This window comes from Megascapheus bottae, chromosome 32, assembly GCF_031878675.1.
Source record: "Megascapheus bottae isolate mThoBot1 chromosome 32, mThoBot2.hap1, whole genome shotgun sequence".
NCBI classification, from domain to species: Eukaryota; Metazoa; Chordata; class Mammalia; order Rodentia; family Geomyidae; genus Megascapheus; species Megascapheus bottae.
Window position 1 is genome coordinate 7,401,178 of NC_143540.1, and position 17,155 is coordinate 7,418,332.

At 47.9% G+C, this 17,155-nt stretch overlaps 1 protein-coding gene across 1 annotated transcript; it reads left to right on the forward strand.

Annotated features, from left to right (window-relative positions):
- The first annotated feature begins 7,400 nt into the window (after positions 1-7,400).
- Mon1a (MON1 vesicular trafficking associated A) lies at positions 7,401-13,259 on the forward strand. Its single transcript, XM_090323235.1, is given in 6 exon segments — positions 7,401-7,728; positions 9,323-9,808; positions 11,222-11,841; positions 11,843-11,988; positions 12,674-12,821; positions 12,923-13,259. Coding segments are annotated over 6 exon segments (1,737 nt in total). The 5' UTR covers positions 7,401-7,532; the 3' UTR covers positions 13,064-13,259.
- The last annotated feature ends 3,896 nt before the right edge of the window (positions 13,260-17,155 follow it).

Genomic DNA, 17,155 nt, shown 5'->3' on the forward strand with positions numbered 1-17,155 from the left:
CCTGACTGGCTAGGCAGGTGTCCCCTTCCTCCTCTACTGCTGGTCAAAGAGGGTAACCATCCTCATAGCAAAGAATCACTCTTTTGTCTTTTTTTTTTGGTCAGTCTTAAGACTTGAACTCAAAGCCTGGGCCTGAACTCTTCTTGCTCAAGGCTAGAGCTCTACCACTTTGAGCCACAGCACCACTTCTGGTTTTTTGGTGGTTCTCACTGACTTTCCTGCCCAGGATGCCTTGAAACTATGATTCTCAGATCTCAATCTCCTGAGTAGCTAGGATTACAGGAGTGAGCCACTGACACCTGGCAAAGGATCATTCTTTGGTCAAGGATATATGAGTAGTTATGGTCCCCTGTTAGAACCTTTAAACAAGCTTTCACAATGTCAGATTGGAGGTAAAGCAAACAGGCATGAATGGAAAAGTGGACTGAAAGCTCAAAACCACAAAATCCCTCCTATGGGCACAAAAAAAAAGTGGCATGAAGTTTGGGTACTGTGGCTAACACTTGTAATCTAAGCACTGGGGAGGTAGAAAGATGATGATGCCTAATTCAAGGTCAGCCTGAGTTGCATTTTCAAACTGTATATAATAGAAAAGAAAAAGTCTTCATGACGTATTTTTCTGTGTGATGGTTGCTATATCAACTATACTATATCAGGTGCTGAGAGTACAGGAATGAACAAATTAATAAATTTATGCCCTAGTAGAGATAGAGTGGAGCCTTGATACAGTATTTAAGGTACAGTCTACAGCATCTGTGGTAGTTATAGATGCGGTAAGTGAAGTAGGGAATTCTGGAAAAGTTTGTAACTTTTTTTTTTTTTGCCAGCCCTGGGCTTGGGCTCAGGGCTTGAGCACTGTCCTTGGACTTTCTCAAGGCTAGCACTCTACCACTTGAGCCTCAGCACCACTTCCAGCTTTTTGCTATGTATGTGGGGTACCAAGGAATAGAACCCGGGTCTTCATGCATGCTAGGCAAGCACTCTACCACTAGGCCAAACTCCCGGCCCCAAAAGTTTGTAACTTTAAATAGAGCTGTCAGGGTAGCCTTTTTGAGATCTGGAAATATAGATCCAAAGAAAACTAGGAACAAAGCTATTGGGATTTCTAGGGAAAAGGTGTTCTGGGTAGAAATAATAGCACAGGAAAAGGCCCTGGTGAGTGTACATGATAGGAATTTTCAATACCAAGCTTCAAAAACAAAAACAAACAAAAAACAAAACAAGCCTATTGTAAAAAGTCAGGAGATGCAGCCAGAGAGGTAAGAGGAACAGTATCTCCCCCTATATTTAATAGACTCTGGAGAAAAGTGTTATTTCTGTAAGGAATAACAGTTATTTGAGGGCTCTAAATAGAGAAATATTGTAACATGACTTTCATGTTAACAGAATCTGTCTGGCTGCTGTGTGTAAAATACATTGAAGATGAGAAAAGGCAGAAACAGGACAGTCTGATAAGATGTTATTGGAATAGTTCAGCCATAGAGGATGGCATTCCTGCTAGTATGGCAATAGTAGAATCAGGAGCATGTCAGACTGGGATGAAGGAAGAGTTGAGGAGGAACAGTTTCTGTATAAAGACTAAGAAATAAGAATAAGTGCTTGAACTCTGGGCAATTCCCCTGAGCTATTTTGCTCAAGGCTTTCACTCTACCACTTGGAGCCACAGCACCGCTTCTGGATTTTTCTATGTGTGTGGTACTGAGGAATTGAACCTGGGTCTTCATGCATGCTATGCAAGCACAAGCACTCTTACCACTAAGCCAAACTCATAGCCCTCATACTCTTAAGATTTATTTGCTTTTTTTTTTTTGCAGCACTAGGGCTTCAATTCAGGACTTCATGTTTGCAAAGCAAGCACTCTATTTAGCATCTCAGCTATGCCTTCAACCTCAGGTCTCAAACTCTCAGTTTTCTTGCTCTATGCTTCCAAATTCTATGAACTACTATGCCTGGCTATATGTCTGGCTAGTTTGAGTTTCTTACATCAAAGAAATAAGTGAGATGTATAGTTGGCAGTTGGAATAAAAAGATGGGGGACAGATATGCAACTCTTGGAGACATATCACTAGGCCTGGATAGGAGCCAGTGGGGGTGGGTCACAGCTGTAATCCTAGCTACTCAGGAGACCTAAGGTCTCTTCCCTTTTCTTTCCATTCCAAGAGAAAGAACAATTAAAGATTAGAGCACTTACTCACATGAGAAATTTCCCTTAAATCATATGCAAAGGATTGATAGTCTCATGAAAAGCTATCTCCAGTTTTAAAAAAAAAAGGCCACATATTTGTCAGAATACCAGTCATATGTCAGTGTTGTGGAAAGTAGGCTCCAAGGGACAGCCATCAAAGACTTGGACAAAAAACCCAGCGGCAGAGCTCTACATCACCTCCAGGGTAAGGTTGAGAAGTGCAAAGTAGGTTTTAGGGGTGGTGTTGGAACAGCAGAGAGTCAAAGGAGTAGTTCCAGACTTTGCTGATTTCAGAATCGATGGGAGAATTAACCACGAGTATATAAAGCAATTTATTGCTTTCGAGAAAACGTAAATAGAATACTCAAACCCTAATTTTTCTTCTTCGAGCTGTTCTCCTAAAGTAAGGACTATAGGAAGACCCTTATGTTTTTCTTGCTTTGCATCTGGCAAATTACAAACAGTATTTCCTTGCCTGGCAAGTCAGGAGGGGGAGCTTTAAAAAATAATACTACTGTTACCTATGCCTGCTTCCCCACAGCCATCCAATTCAATAACAATCTCTAGGGATAGTGTGCAGGCAGTGTAGTGTTTTTTGTGTGTGTGTGTGTTTTTTTTTTAACTTTTCAAGTCTTTCTTATGTGCATTTTTGGCCAGCTACACATCTTAGAGCCTTATTCTGATACATTAAAACTTGGTTAAGAAAAAGAGGTTTTTAGTTTTAGTTTCGTTTCGGTTTTCTTTCTTTTTAAGTAACAACGAGTGCCGCTTCTGTGCACGTCCACACCTTCCACAGCTGGTGTGGCTGAGCTCACCCATGACATTGATCCAGTGGCTCCCAGCTGTCATCCTAGCTACCGGGGAGGGAGCGGTTTGAGGATCAAGCTTCCAAGCCAGCCCAGGCAGCAAAGTCGGTGAGACTCTTGTCTCCACTTTAAAAAAAAAGCCAGAGGTGGAGCTGTGGCTTAGGGTTCCAGGTGACCCGCTGGACCCTTGTCCTCCCCGGCTCTGAACCGGTTCCCGCGGTGCCTCGGGCCACCGAGCCACACGGACTACATTTCCCACAATGCACTCCGGGGGCGGGCTGGGTCTGGGCGAGGAGCGGCTGGAGCCGGGCCTCGGCGGCGAGAGAGACTTGGCGAAGCCTGTCTTCCTGCGCCGGCGACCGTGCGAGGGGTGGCACAGGGGATTCGTGCTTCGCCGTGGCCATGTCTGTGTCCTCCCGAGGTCGTGGCCCCGCCAACCCTCGCCCTCAAGCCAGGCCCTGCCGGAAACCCATTCCCCCTCGCGGGTGCGGCAGAGGACAGTGACCGGCGCCCTCGGTACGCCCTGGACCCCCCCACCCAAGAAACAGGTGAGTCCGACTGCCAACCCACGTGGCCAGGCCGGCGGAGGGGGGGGCAAGAAGCCGGAGAGCTGTCATCCTTAGAGGGAGGGGCTTGTAGACTGCGGGGGGAGGGGGTCCCCTGTCACCTGCAGTACCGTTTGCGATCGAAGGACTTGGATCTCCGTGGACGTCGCTCAGCCCACCGGCCCCCAAGCTGGTCACTACCAAAGATGACACCTAGAACCGGCTGCTTCAGCTAAGAGGGTGAGGTCGGATAAGACCTTCCCTCCCTGCAACGCAGACAAACATCGGTCCCTCTGAATCCCCCCCGCAGGCGTGGAGTGAAGCCAGGCAAGCTCCTGGAATGAGCTTAGGACTTTGTTCTAAAGGGCGCCCTGACTCAGATAACCGGACGGTTCTTTATATTCGATGAGCCTCTTCTTGGACTCCAGTAAAGACGCCCAGCCTTTGTCAGAAGGGGAGTGGACAAGGATCAGGCTGAGCTTTCCGCGGTAATGTAGCCATCTGGCCGAAACTGCCACAAGGAAGCCTCATCTAGACACTGTCTGTCATGGATCACACGTCCTGGTTCCACCTTTTCAGGTCCCCAAATGGTCAAGGCAGTGTAAATTACCATCCAAGCAGGAAGAGAGCTCGAGGTAGTGAAGAGCCAGTAAGGTGGAGCTCTTGCAAACTCTTCCGCTCTCCAAGGCTTTCTTAGGAAGGGAGGCACACTTGAAGGTTTGATTGTACTAACTTGTTTGGTAACATTGGTGGCAGGTCTTGCAGAGCACTTCTATGAAAAATAGCAAGCCCTGGAGGCACCTAGAGGGGCTTGCCTGAAAAGAGTCCCCTCTGAGGTTTATGAGCTAGTTTTCAGAGACCTCTCCTGGATTCTTTCAGGACCAGCTTTTCAGGAGCTTCTGCTTGTACAGGTCAGGTCTCCAGTGTTTTTAGGCTGGGCTGAGTTTTGCTGTCATTCACTCAGTCTTCTGCCTGAATTTTCAGGGTAAGTATCCAGAAAGCTGTTCACTGCATCATACTTTCTGGCTGGAACCTTAGACTGACCTTGGAGAGGCTGGGGTGTTGGATGTCAGGGAAACTGTTTTGAAAGAAGTATCTGTTAGCCCTGTACATCTGCTGCTTTTTCCCTCTTGCGAGCGAGTATCATGCTGGGTACACACAGACACACTGGGCTCACGTAGCTGAATCCCACAAGTGATCCTAAGGGAGTAAGTGGGTCAAGATAGGGTAAAGCTTCTATAGCAAACCAAGGATTGAGCCAGAGTGTAAGGTGCAGAACCAGCGGTATGTTGTAGATCAAAGAGTTAAACCTGAGAGAGACCTCCAAGAGCAGCAGAGAGCTGTTGATTTGTTGCTACAACTGCAGGGATAGTAAAGAGCCAGTTTGCCTGGTCTATGAGCCTGAAGCCCATGGGTGGGTCTTCTGCCTCCTATGGATGGCAGCTGGTTAGACCCTACTGGGTCTCACTGAGCTAGAAGTATGTTTGCCCCAGGCTATTCACATAGGGCTTGGCCCAAACTAAGCAAATTCTCTAAGGAGTGATTTTCAAGACAAAGACCAAAGGGTTTATATGTTAGTGCAGTTATATGCTAAGTAAGAATAGTAGGCCCGGTGACCTGGCACTTAGGAGGTTAAGGCAGGAGGATTACAACTTAGAGATCTATCTAGGCTATATAGCAGTCTCAAAAATAATCAAAAGAGCCAGGTGTAGTGGCTCACGCCTGTAATCCTAGCTACTCAGGAGGCCAAGATCTGAGGATCACGATTCAAAGCCAGCCTAGGCACTAAAGACCATGAGATTCTTATCTCCAATTAATCTCTAGAAAAGGGGGAGTGGGACTGTGGTTCAAGGGGTAGGTGGTGGCCTTGAGCTGAAATGCTCAGGGATAGTGCCCAGGCCCAGAGTTCAAGTTCCATGACCCACAAAAAGAAAAAAGACAGCTGGTCTCAGTGGCTCATGCCTGTAATCTTAGCTACTCAGGAGGTGAGATCTGAGGATCAAGGTTCAGAGCCCTGGCAAACAAAAGGACCTGAGACTCTTCAATTAACTTCTAGAAAATGGGAAGTGTGGCTTGGCTCAAGGGTAGGGTGGTAGTGTTGAGCTGAAGAGCTCAGGGAGAATACTCAGGCCCAGGGGTAGGGTGGTAGCCTTGAGCTAAAAAGCTCAGGACAGTGCCCAGGCCCAGTTCAAGCCCCATAACCCACAGAAAGAAAGAAAGTAAGAAAGAAAGAAAGAGAGAGAGAGAGAGAGAGAGAGAGAGAGAGAGAGAGAGAGAGAGAGAGAGAGAGAAAGGAAAAAAGATGCCGTAACCAAATTAACCAAAATGGCTATTTTCAGGGTATTGGTTCCTTACCATTTTGCAAGTGAGAAAACTGAGCTCAATAAAACTAGGTCCCTCTAATTGCAATTATTGTTCCTGATTCCCAGGAAGGACAAATCTTTTCCACACGCAGGGCTTTCTTGCTTCATTGAAGATAGGCCTGCAGGAACTAGACCATCTAGTACAGATCTTTCACTTTCTCTTCTAAGATGCTTCTTTGGCTATCTGGAAAATGTTGACTAAACTCCTACATATGGTCTGAAATTTGTAGCAGGCCACAGGCAACCTTTAGTCAAAAGAAATAAAGCCAGGTAAGTAGGGATATTAGAGGAACGCCTGTCTGATAAGATAACATTTGCGCAGCAACCTGAAAGAAGTGAGAAAGTCATCTACTAACCTAGACAGAGAAACAAGTGAAGTGGCCAGAGGCAGGAAGCTCAGCAAGAGAAAAGTTTGCAGTGAAGGACCATTCCTGATGCTTAGAAAAGCCAGTATCATTTGAGAAAGGGTGGGAGATATGAGAAATAAGCCGGGCTTTGGTAGCTCACACCTGTAGATCTACTCTGTAGATCTGAAGATTGCACTTCAAAGCCAGCCCAGGCAGGAAAGTTTGTAAGACTCTTATCTCTAATGAACCCCCGAAAATGGGAAGTAGCACTGTGGCTCAAAGTAGTAGAGTGTAGTGTTATTAGCCTTGAACAAAAGAACTCGGGGACAGTGCCCAGGCCAAGCTCAAGCTCTGGACAAAAATAAATATGTATATATATATACATATATCAACATATATATACACATACACACATACATGCAATAAAGGATAGACAGTATACTAAGTGAAGCCCCCGTGTACCCAGGAAGAATTGAGAATTGAGGTTTTTTGTTTTCTTATTTTTAAATGATGCTAGGATGTGAATTCCGATCCTTGCTTAAGGAAACATTCTACTACTGCCACACATATCCAACAAAATTGACTTTTAAGTGTTTATTTATTTACTTACTTTTTGTACAAGTATGGGGGCTTGAACTCAGGGCCTGGGCACTGTCCCTGATCTCTTCAGCTCAAGGATAGCACTCTACAACTTGAGCTATAGTTCCCAGGCTCTAGTTCAAGAGAGAGACAGAGAGAGAGAGAGAGAGAGAGAGAGAGAGAGAGAGAGAGAGAGAGAGAGAGAAAGAGAGAAAGAGAGAAAGAGAGAGAATCAGAAAAAGTCTCATGGACTTTCCTGCCTGAGCTGGCTTTGAATCGCACTTCTCAGATCTCAACCTCCTGAGTAGCTAGGATCATAGGCATGGCTTCCAGCTTGGGTTTTATTTATTTATTTTTAGTCAGGGTCTCATTATGTAGCCCATTATTTTTCTTTCTTTCTTTTTATTTTTGCCAGTCCTGGGGCCTCAACTTAGGGTCTAAGCACTGTCCTTGGACTTTCTCAATGCTAGAGCTCTACCACTTAAGCCATAGAACCATTTCTGGCTTTTTTTTTTTTAATGGATGTAGTACCAAAGAATTGAACCTGGGTCTTCATGCATGCTAGGCAAGTACTCTACCACTAGGCCAAACTCCCGGCCCCATGTAGTCCATTCTTCCCTAGAACTTGTGATTGTCCTACCTCAGTCTCCTAACTGCTGGTATAAGTATGCCTCACCACACTTAGTTAACACTAAGCATTGTTAATTATGCCAGTGATGTTGCCAAATTGTATCATCTTCTTTGATGCCATTTTTACTCCAGGGAGAACCACGAGGATGTCAAGCGACTTGCCAAGGAAGAGAAGCAGTGAATGCCCTGAGGGCACATTGGCTCCTTCTGATGGACAGAGTGTGGAGAGAGCTGAGAGCCCCACACCAGGACTGGCCCAGGGGATGGAGCCAGGTATGAGCAGAGTGTATAGCTCTAACCACTCTCAGCTGGAATAGGAGCCTCCAGAGCGATGAGTACTCATGTTCCTTCATGTATTCGTTCAGTCATTCGTTGTGTATTTGTCAGATGTTGGGAATACTTCAGGGAGCCAGGGTCAATGTGCCTGGCCTACTTTATATTTCTTTTTTCTTTTCTTTTCCTTTTTTTTTTGCCAGTCCTGGCTTGAACTCAAGCCTGAATGCTGTCCTTGAACACTTTTGGTCAAGGTTAGCTCTCTGCCACTTGAGCCATAGCACCACTTCTGGCTTTTTCTGTGTATGTGGTACCAAGGAATTGAACCCAGGGCGTTGTGCATGCTGGACAAGCCCTCTACCACTAGGCCATGCTTCTGGCCCTCTACTTTTCCTTCCTTGCTTTCTTTCTTTTTTTCTTTCTTTTTTCAGTTGTGGGGTTTGAACTCAGGGGCTGGGCGCTGTCCCTGAGTTCTTCAGCTCAAGGCTCATGTTCTACCATTTTCAGCCACAGCACCACTTCGCAGTTTTCTGCTGGTTAATTAGAGATAAGAGTCTCACAGACTTTCATACCTGGGCTGGCTTTGAACTGCAGTCCTCAGATCTCAGTCACATGGGTAGCTAGGATGACAAGGGTAAGCCACCAGCTCCCCACCTACTTTATATTTCTTTTCTCTCTCCTTCCTTCCTCTCTTTTTTCTTCCTCTCTCTCTCTCTCTCTCTCTCTCTCTCTCTCTCTCTCTCTCTCTCTCTCTCTCTCTTTCCCTCCCTAGTCTTGTTTCTTGAACTCAGGGTCTGGGTTAGCTTTTCTACTCAAAGCTATGGCTTTATTACTTGAGCCACAGCTCTACTCTAAGCTGTTTTGGGTGCTTAATTAGAGATAAGCCACCAGTGCGTAGCTTTTTCCATTTTCTTTTTCTTTGTGTTTGAATTGTCCAAAGATTGTGAGATCTTTAAGCACAAGAAAGTTATATCCTCAGTGATGCTAATCTCTTGTCTCTGGGACACATCTCTGTGGTTGGAGAGGAAAATTATTGAATAGTGGCTCAAGAGTAACCAAGGTAGCTGGGTGCTTGTGGCTACCCAGGAGGCTGAGATCTGAGGATCACAGTTCAAAGTCAGCCAGAGCATGAAAGTCATCTCCAGTTAACCACCAGAAAACCAGAAGTGCTACTGTGTCCCAAAGTGGTAGAGCACTAGCCTTGAGCTGAAGAGCTCGGGGATAGTGCCCAGGCCCAGAGTTCAAGCTCCATGACAGAGAGAAAAAGAGAGAGAGGGAGAGAGAGAGAGAGAGAGAGAGACCAAGGAGGAGGGAGGGCCTTCCAGGCAGATGCCAGGTACAGATCTCCTGCACAGGTGAGTACATATTGTGATGGATAAAGGACAGAGTAACTGGGATGGGCTGTATGATGGGGGCAGGAGAGATAGTCAGATCCCACCACCACTGTTGCCACAGGGGCTAGTTCTTACTCCCAATATGATGGGAGGATATGGTGGGGGGGGGCAAAGACCAGGCAGCCATGCTAGAGTGCCCTCATTGGTGAGAGTGTCTGCCAGCAGCTATCCCTCTAAGTACCAGTGCTTTTGGCCTGCAGGTGCTGGGCAGGAGGGTGCCATGTTCGTCCATGCCCGTTCTTATGAAGACCTGACTGAGGCAGAGGATGGGGCAGTTTCTGGAGACAGCCCCAAGGAAGGTAGTGCAGGTCCGCCCCCACTGCCTGCAGACATGCGCCAAATCAGCCAGGACTTTAGTGAACTCAGCACCCAGCTGACTGGTGTAGCTCGCGACCTGCAGGAGGAGATGCTGCCTGGAAGTTCTGAGGACTGGCTGGAACCCCCAGGGGCAGCTGGGCGACAAGCCACAGAACCCTCAAAGGAGGGTCCCCCCGAGGGAGATGAGGAGGATGCCACAGAGGCCTGGCGCCTGCACCAGAAGCATGTCTTCGTGCTGAGTGAGGCAGGGAAGCCTGTCTACTCCCGCTATGGGTCTGAGGAAGCACTTTCCAGCACTATGGGTGTCATGGTGGCCCTGGTGTCCTTCCTGGAGGCAGACAAGAACGCTATCCGCTCCATCCATGCAGGTGAGCCACCTGAAGAGGTTGGTGGGGGTTCATTTATAATGGCTTTTGGATCCCCACAGACTAGGTATGCTGTGTCGCTCAGGGTAAGTCCCTCCACCTCTCTGAGCCTCAGGGTCTTCACCTGGACATAGGCTAACACTGCTGGCCTTGTGGGGCAGTGGTGAGGAATAAAGATAGCTCAAATGTGAGTTTTGCTATTGGAAAAGGTGAAAATTGGGGAAGTGACAACAAACAAACCGTTAGCTTCTACTGCCTCTCACTAGGTAAGTTAGCACTTACCACAAGAATGTGTGTTTTTCTACTATTTCCTGTGTGGGCAGCAGGAAATGCTTCTCTTTTTCTCCTTATTTTAACCCTGTTATACTAAAATAAACCTGTGCTAAAACTTTTTTTTTTAATGTGTTTTTCAAGCCGGATGCAGTGGCTTATGCATGTAATCCCAGCTATTACTCAGGAGGGTTAAGATTTGGAAGATCACAGTTCTAGGCTAGCCCTGACAAAAAGTTTGAGACCCCCTCCCATCTCAACCAGTAAAAAACTGGGTGCAGCTGGGAACCAGTGGTTCATACCTGTAATCCTAGCTACTCAAGAGGACTGAGGTTCAAAGCCAGCCCAGGCAGACAAATCTGAGCAACCCTTTCTTATGTCCAATTAACTAGGAAAAAATCCCAAAATGAAGGTATGACTCAAGTAGTAGAATGCCAGTTTTGAGGGAAAAGGCCAAGTGAAAGCTCAAGGGCCTGAGTTCAAGTCACAGTATTGGCAGGATGGATTTAAAAAAAAAAAAAAAAAGCAAAAAGCTGTGTGCAGTAGAACACCCTTCATGCTGCCCCAGTAAAAAGCAACATTCTGTTTGAGAAATCAAAACAAAAAGGACTGGGAATGTGGCTTAAGCGGTAAAGTGCCTGCCTACAAGTATGAGGCCTTGAATGTTCTGTACCTCAGCACTACCAAAGGGGAAAACACATATTTTTCTGAGGATTTCTTGTATTTCTGGAGGAGTCTGTCTCTAGAGTCAGTGCAACGGGAGGCTCTGCGTTACTGGTTTTTTGTTGTTGTTGTCGGTGGTGGGGTTTGAACTCTGGGCCCGCGCGCTGTCCCTGAGCTCTTCAGCTCAAGCTTAGCGCGCTGCCACATCGAGCCCCAGCACCACCACTTCCAGTTTTCTGGTGGTTCATTGGAGATAAGAGTCTCACGGACTTTCATACCCGGGCGGTCTCCGATCTCAGCCTCCTGAGTAGGTAGGATGGCAGGCGTGAACCTCCGGCGCCCGGCACGCTGCCCTTCTATCCCCTTACTACTGAGAGCAGAGCTCTGAGCGAGGAAAGGCTGTGGTGTGCCAGGCTGGGAAAGGCGGCAGTGGGGGGGCTCCTGGGAGAGGGACCGAGGCTGACACCCTCCCGCTACCCTCAGATGGCTACAAGGTAGTATTTGTGCGCCGGAGCCCATTGGTGCTGGTGACAGTGGCACGCACGCGGCAGTCTGCCCAGGAGCTGGCGCAGGAGCTGCTCTACATCTACTACCAGATCCTGAGCCTCCTCACTGGGGCGCAGCTGAGCCACATTTTCCAGCAGAAGCAGAACTACGATCTGCGGCGCCTGCTCTCCGGCTCGGAGCGCATCACCGATAACCTGTTGCAGCTTATGGCTCGGGACCCCAGTTTCCTGATGGGGGCTGCGCGCTGTCTCCCCCTAGCGGCGGCCGTGCGCGACGCGGTGAGTGCCAGCCTGCAGCAGGCGCGGGCGCGCAGCCTGGTCTTCTCCATCCTGCTGGCCCGCAACCAGCTGGTGGCGCTCGTGCGCCGCAAGGACCAATTCCTCCATCCCATCGACCTGCACCTGCTCTTCAACCTCATTAGCTCCTCCTCGTCTTTCCGAGAGGGCGAAGCCTGGACGCCAGTGTGCCTACCCAAATTCAATTCGGCCGGCTTCTTCCACGCACACATCTCCTACCTGGAGCCTGATACTGACCTCTGCCTGCTGCTTGTCTCCACGGACCGCGAGGACTTCTTTGCTGTCTCGGACTGTCGCCGGCCGCTTCCTGGAGCGCCTTCGGAAGCGAGGAGCCCTTCAGGCCCTGCGGGACGCGCTACGCACGCCCTACTACAGCGTTGCCCAAGTGGGCATCCCTGAACTACGCCACTTCCTCTATAAATCAAAGAGCTCAGGACTCTTCACCAGGTGAGGGAGGCATTGGCTTCAAGGAGTGAGGATGTGGGAAGGTCGGGGTGGGGGTGGGAGGTTGGCTCATGGATCCTGAACCCTGGGAGAAGGCCCTGAAGCTGATCTCCCAAAAAAGCCCCCAAGAGTGCACCAACCTTCTGGGGCTTATTTACTGTGGCCCCAGGGACCCAGACTTCGCTGGGAAGAAATCCTCCCTAGGGAAGAAATCTGGAGCTGAGATCTGTTAGGTCCCTCACCTTGGAGCAGCTGTTGACTTCAAGGTCATTTTGGTCCATTCCACAAGGCATAGCCCTCTCCCTACCACTTCCTCAATGAAGGAGCTGGACAGAGAGGGACACCTCTATCCTCCCTGGATCATTTTTTGGCCCAGGGGTTTTTCCTATCTCACCTTTCCTCAAAATCTATCACTTTGTGTTTTGGACACCTAAATCCAAAGTGGCCTCTCCAAAGAAGTGTCACGGAGGGCCATGAAATTAAGGTGTTGGGGGGGGGGTAGGGGAGGCAGGGCTTCGGTCTGTTCTGGGGAGTCTTCTGTGGTGAGAAGACAATAACCCCGTCCTAGGGGAGAATCTGGAGAATGAGACTTGTGGTTGGAATCTCCCTGGCTGGGAGCAGGTGTTTCTAGATCTCCTGAGAAGGCAATGGAAATCATTCCTTTGCAAATCCACTTCCATATCTGCAGTCCGGAGATTGAGGCACCTTATACCAGCGAAGAGGAGCAGGAACGGTTGCTGGGCCTCTACCAGTACTTGCACAGCCGGGCCCATAATGCCTCCCACCCACTGAAGACCATCTACTACACAGGCCCCAACGAGAACCTCCTAGCCTGGGTAAGGTGGCCTGGAAAGAACCAGGCTTCTTAAAGAGGTCATGGGTTAGGAGCCACCAGGGGCATCTATCCTAGGTGACCACCCTTTGCCCCCTCCTTCAGGTGACAGGTGCCTTTGAGCTCTACATCTGCTTCAGCCCCCTGGGGACCAAGGCATCAGCCGTCAATGCCATCCATAAACTGATGCGCTGGATCCGTAAAGAGGAAGACCGTCTCTTCATCCTCACACCCCTCACCTATTGATGAGAGAGAGTGTGTGGTGTGTGTGTGTGTGTGTGTGTGTGTGTGTGTGTGTGTGTGTGTGTGTGCAGACTCAGCCCTCCCAGGCCACTCCGCACGGGAAGCCATGCAAGCCTCCAGGTGGGGCTGGCTTCTCCTACCCAGCCAGCAGGCAGGGACTGTGGGTTGGTGTATTCATTAAAAGGCTTTGGGAAAGACACTCTGTCACTGGTTCTTTCTATCGCTCTCATGTATCTATCGCCAGATTCTTCTCCTTTGTCCTGAACATGTTTTCTCACACATAGGAATGTGCTCATATGTTTACTAGCATCAGGCTACACACATCCAGACTTGGGGGGAAGTCTTGTACACTGCAGGAGACCATAGTGGCTGACGCTCTCCCTCTCTCCCTCTCTCCCTCTCTCTCTCTCTCTCTCTCTCTCTCTTTTGTCTGAGACTAGGTCTGGAATTTGCTACCTGACACTTTTGCTCATTGGCTAGCACTCTACCAACAGAGACACACTTCCAACCCCAGGCTGACCTCCTCTACACACACCTTGACGGATTTTGTAAAGCCAGCAACTGGAGTGGGGCAGTGACCATCATAGCCACACGGTGGTAGCAGAGACCCACTTGATGGTTACTGTCTTCCCCACCCCCTTCCAGGCTAAATGGACTGGACTGGAGGATCCAGAAGGATGTGTAAAGTCTTTTCCAAATCTCCAGAAACCTCCAAACCTTTGGGGACAGTAACATGTTCATGAAAACCCCGGTGTGAACTCCAGGTGGAGGTTGTTTTGTCTTGCATGACCATTTGCCATTTGTTTTGGTTTGTGCTGGTCCTAGGACTTGAACTCAGGAACTCAGGGCCTGAGCACCGTCCCTCAGATTTTTTTTTCTCAAGGCTGGAACTCTACCACTTGAGTCCTAACTCCCAGCGTGTGATAGTTTATTGGAGATAAAGGTGTTGGGGACTTTTCCTGCCCCAGGCTGGCTTCAAACCACAATCCCCTAGATCTCAGTCTCTTGAGTAGCTAGGGTTACAGACATAGTCCATTGCCTGCCTCCTGCATGACTATCATTAGGTAGATTGACCATTAAACACTGGATCCATGCCATGGTTTTCACTGCATGTTTATTCATTTCCGGGCCAATTCCGGTTAGGGGAGTGGACATGTTTTATGTTGCCTAAGGCATGATATCTTCTAGGTACTGGGTGTGGACATCCCTAGTTGTATTTCCTCTCAGTCACCAGGTGCTCAGACAGCACCAGTCTGGAAGGAGGGAAAATCCTGCCTTGGGAAATGGAGGAAATACTGAGTTGGGGAGGGGAGTAGCTAAGGTTCTGTAACCTGAAGAAGAGCGTGGCGTGGTCTGGGTCTTAAAGTCCCCCTATAGGAGATGCCATTTCAGTTGTGAGAGGAGGAAGGAGGAAAGGGGGCCTGGGAAGAAAAACTGTTTTCAAAGGTCTGGCTAGGGAGGGGATGCTGAGGTGTATAGGATTGGGACTAGATTAGATTCCTTCTTCCCACAATCCTCTTCCCTACTACAGCCCGGGTATCCATTGATAATAGTGCAGAATCCACCTCCAATCTCCAGTGATGCTTCTCACTTTAAGCCCGGGCCTCTTGGATTTCCCCAGGATCTCTCTCTAGTGTTGAGAGAACACTTTTCTTGTTGTTGTTGTTGACTTTATTTGTTTATTTTTTCATATATTTTTTATTGTAATTAATAGAAGGGTTACATGATATTTGCCAGATAGATGGTGCATTCATTCCCATACATTGATACCCTTTCACATGTCTTGGTCCCCATTTCCCTCCCCCCACCCCCGCCCCTCATCTTGTTTTTCCCCGTTCCCTATCCAATTTCAGATAACCAAATACAAATATATCCAAAATATCAGGTAACAAAGTGAGATAGTGTAACAATATGAGATAACCAAGGGACAGCAAAAGTGATGAGAGATAACATAGTACCTTAAGAACAACAATCATTCATTATATGGCTTATGTTTACATCATATTTTAAATGACAAGTTTAACAAACAAGTGTTCAATGAGAGAATCTCTAATTTCAATCTCTGGGACTTAGTATTTAGAACTTAATCAAAATTAAGCTAAGGGTTTGTATGTCATAGAAGCATGTCTATATAGTTATGTTTGTATTTCCATTGCCAGTCTTAGGCCTTGAACTCAAGGCCTGAGCACTGGTTCTTGGGCTTTCTCAAGGCTAGAGCTCTGCTACTTGAGCCACAGCACCATTTCTGGCTTTTTCTATGTATATATGGAATCAAATCCCGGTCTTCGTGCATGCTAGGCAAGCACTGTATCACTAGGCCAAACTCCTGGCCCCAAGAAAACACTTTTTACAGCTGTGTAGCTCCAGGTAAGGCAGATGGTAAAATAGAACTGGACCTATCTATTTTTTATTTTACTTATTTTTTTGGCCGTGGGGCTTGAACTCTGGGCCTGGGCGCTGTCCCTGAGCTCTTCAGCTCAAGGCTACTGCTCTAACACTGAACCACAGAGCCACTTCTGCTTTTCTGGTGGTTTATTGGAGCTAAGTGTCTCACAGACTTGCGTCCCTGGGCTGGCTTTGAACTGCAATCTTCAGATCTCAGCCTCCTGAGCATTACAGGCATAAGGCACATAAGCCACTGGCACTTGGCTGACCCATCTATTCTTTCTGGAGAGAGAACTTTGGGCAACCATCTAACCAAAACTACATTTTTTTCCAAGTACCAATAAATGATTCATACCTGTAATCCTAACTACTCAGGAGGCTAAGTTCTAAAGATCAGGGTTCAGAGCCAGCCTGGGCAGGAAATCCTGTGAGATTCATCTTAAATTAACTACCAAGAAACCAGACATGGGAATGTGATGTAAGTGATTGAATGCCAGCCTTGAGCACAAAAGCTCAGGGATAGCACCCAGACTCCTGAGTTTAAGTCTCAGTATACACACACATACACACCCACACCCTACTTTCTTATTTCAGAATTTGAGAAACTGAGTCCCAACAAAGATTGCAGAGAAGATTAAAGTGGCTGCTGGGAATTAGAGCCTAGCTTCTCTCCAATTCCAGGGGATGGGAGTTCACTGAAGCAGAGAGGCAGGAAGTTTCTTCTTTTTCTTTTTTTAACAAAGGGAGAAAAAAACCTTTCATTTCCATTTCTTGGTTTCATTTTAATAAATACTATTTTATATAATCAGATGCACGTAGGAGAAATTCCTTCTGAGGCCAGTTTCATAGATTTTTGCATGTGTGTGTGTGTGTGTGTGTATGTGTGCGCATACACACACACACACATACACACACACACCATTCTACAGCTTCCCTCCAGTGGAGGGACCAGAGCTACAATTAAGCTTTCACATAGGTTGCCTCTGACTCTTGTCCAGCCAGCAGAGCCCCATACTTTAACCTTTATGACACTGCTCAAAAAAAAAAAATGCACAGAGGCTGGAAATGTGGCTTAGTGGCAGAGTGCTTGCCTGGCATGCATGAAGCTCTGGATTCGATTCCTCAGTACCACATACACAGAAAAAGCTGGCCCCAGAACTAGGAAAAAGAGAGAGAGAGAGAGAGAGAGAGAGAGAGAGAGAGAGAGAGAGAGAGAGAGAGAGAGAGAGAGAGAGAGAGAGAGAGAGAGAGAGAGAGACATCTTCCCTTTGACCTATGCATTTCCCACAAAGCTGGGACCTTGTAGACCACCTCTGGAAACAGGTTTCTGAGGGTATTCCTGTTAACACCACAAGAAGAGGCAGATTGTCTTGAACTCTTATCTCGACTAAGAATGGGATGAGCGAGATAGGATGAGATATCTCAGGCCTGCTCACTTCTCTCCAGGCATATCTCTCTCTCTCTCTCTCTCTCTCTCTCTCTCTCTCTCTCTCTCTCTCTCTCTCTCTCTCTCTCTCTCTCACATGTACACACACACACATACACACACACAGTCTTCTGAGAAAGCCCCAAAAAATGGCAAATTTCCCAGGGTTGGAAAGAGTCAAGACAGGCTGAAAGGCAAACCTAGCTCCGCCCATGGCCCCGCCCAAGCCCGGGCCGCACCCGCGGGCTTGGCTCTGGCTTCCTTCGACTTTGCTCTGGAGCAGG